Consider the following 2,500-nt stretch of genomic DNA (forward strand, 5'->3'; position numbering starts at 1 on the left):
TCTCCCAGTAATACTTGTAGCATCACCCTTTATACTTGCAATATCCCCCTTGACACTCGCAGTTTCTCCCAGGATACTTGTAGCATCACCCTTTATACTTGCAATTTCCCCCTTGATACTAGCAGTTTCTCCAAGATACTTGTAGCATCACCCTTAATACTTGAAATATCCCCCTTGACACTTACAGTTTCTCCAAGGATACTAGTAGCATCACCCTTTATACTTGCAATATCTCCTTGACACTTGCAGTTTCTTCCTGGATACTTGTAGCATCACCCTTTATACTTGCAATATCCCCCTTGACACTTGCAGTTTCACCCAGGATACTTGTTGAATCACCCATTATACTTGTAATATCCTCCTTGGTACTTGGAGTTTCCCCCAGGATACTTGTAGCATCACCCTTTATACTTGCAATATCCCCCTTGATACTTACAGTTTCTCCCAGGATACTTGTAGCATCTCCCTTTATACTTGCAATATCCCCCTTGACACTTGCAGTTTCTCCCAGGATACTTGTAGAATCGCCCTTTAAACTTGCAATATCCCCCTTGACACTTGCAGTTTCTCCTAGGATACTTGTAGCATCACCCTTTATACTTGATATTTCCACTTTGATACTTGCAGTTCCTCCCATGATATCTGTATCATTCTTATACTTGAGGTATCTTCCTAGTACTCACTGTATCTTCTTTGTTGCTTGTAATTTCATCTGTCTCCTCTTGAACTATGGTTCCGAATAATGAGGGCTCTGAGGTCTTATCTAATTGTTACCTGAAACTGACGAAGGGCGAGAACCTTTACCATCAGAGCCGATAATGTCGCTAATTGATACCAAAGATGACTTGACAGACGACAACTTTAAGTGGTCTCCAGATGGATGTAGCTCTTCCTTCTCGGAGGTCTGTGGGTACTGCTCAGATGTAGATCCTAACTCTGGCAATGCTGTATCTGTAAGAAGAGTTTGGAAAAGAAAATCTTTAGTCTTGTTATGATATACTTTCATAATCTATGCTATTTGCTAAGATATGTCTTTTATCTTTTATCAAGACGACCCTTTGGCACATTAAATGACCTAAATAGGTCTGGATGTATGTGTAACGAATAACAAAGCTAAACTATAGTATTTTGACTTGATAGGAATCATGACAAAGAATTCATACATTGAATAACTATATAATGAAAAAAGTAATGTGCTTTAGTACATAATCAAGCAAGGCAACTAGAAATCAAGAAAGCAGGTCATGACATTTAGGCAATGATACAATGGAAGGTTTCCGAACATTAGTTATATGGTCAAGACAAGACCCAGTTCGCGGGATCGACATGTGAAAGCTTAAACTTGAAGGGCACTCAGTAGAGAGCAAACCTCGCTTCGGCACCTTATTTCTCGACCTTTTGCTCGACCTTGACCTTGACCTTTGACCTTAACATGTATTAATTGGCGTGGATTTTCATACGCCCAAACACGATCCAAGTTTCAAGTCTCTGTGACAACGATATCCAAACTAAGGCTGATATCGGGTATTAGGACCTTATGCTTGACCGTGACCTTGACCTTTAACCTTGACCTTTGACCTTCCAAAATTAAAATTTTGGAAGGTCAAAGGTCATTTCCTGCCTTTTACATTACAGTTAATCCCTATGGCCAGGAAGCTGTTCACAAACAAACCCATAAATTACAAACACACAAATAGTGGGTAAAACATAACCTCCTCCTAACTTCGTTGGCGGAGGTAATGACCCAACAACCACAAGTAGTAGCATAGATAGGCCTACTCTAGTCGATTAAACTAAGCAAAGCAGGATGTAATGCATGACGAGTGTTTTAATTACCTTTTAAAGGCATTAGTCGCAAGCCTTGTATAATCATATGTTATATCTATATACTTATCTATATATTATGTACATGCATATCTGTGTATATGTTTTCATATATTTGCATATATGTATATATATTGATATATATTTATAAATATATATATATATATATATATATATATATATATATATATGTGTGTGTATATATATATAATATATATATATAATATATTTTATATATGTATATATATAATATATATATATAATATATATATATATATATATATATATATATATATATATATATATATATATATATTTATATATACATATATCTGTGCATATATACTGTATATATATATATATATATATATATATATATATATATATATATATATATATATATATATATATATACACACACACAGATATTATATGTGTATATTTGTATATATATATATATATATATATATATATATATATATATATATATATATATATATATAATTTATCCACAGTATATATGCACAGATATTATATGTGTATATTTGTATATATATATATATACTATATATATATATATATATATATATTATATATTATTATATATATAATTATATATATATATATATACAGTATATATGCACAGATATATGTATATATATATACAGTATATATG

General features: G+C 32.2%; 1 protein-coding gene and 1 long non-coding RNA gene across 2 annotated transcripts in view; one reads left to right on the forward strand and one right to left on the reverse strand.

The window, feature by feature from the left end:
• The window catches only part of LOC137644733 (autotransporter adhesin BpaC-like), a 4,130-nt gene extending 3,493 nt beyond the window's left edge, over positions 1–637 (reverse strand). Inside the window, exon 1 of the mRNA XM_068377634.1 lies at positions 265–637. Within this exon, the coding sequence (XP_068233735.1) occupies positions 265–637 (373 nt within the window). The remainder of the gene's footprint in view (positions 1–264) is intronic.
• The window catches only part of LOC137645663 (uncharacterized), a 97,666-nt gene that overhangs the window by 23,143 nt on the left and 72,023 nt on the right, over positions 1–2,500 (forward strand). The gene's annotated exons all lie outside the window — the stretch shown is intronic.

This window comes from Palaemon carinicauda, chromosome 8 (assembly GCF_036898095.1).
Source record: "Palaemon carinicauda isolate YSFRI2023 chromosome 8, ASM3689809v2, whole genome shotgun sequence".
Lineage (NCBI taxonomy): Eukaryota > Metazoa > Arthropoda > Malacostraca > Decapoda > Palaemonidae > Palaemon > Palaemon carinicauda.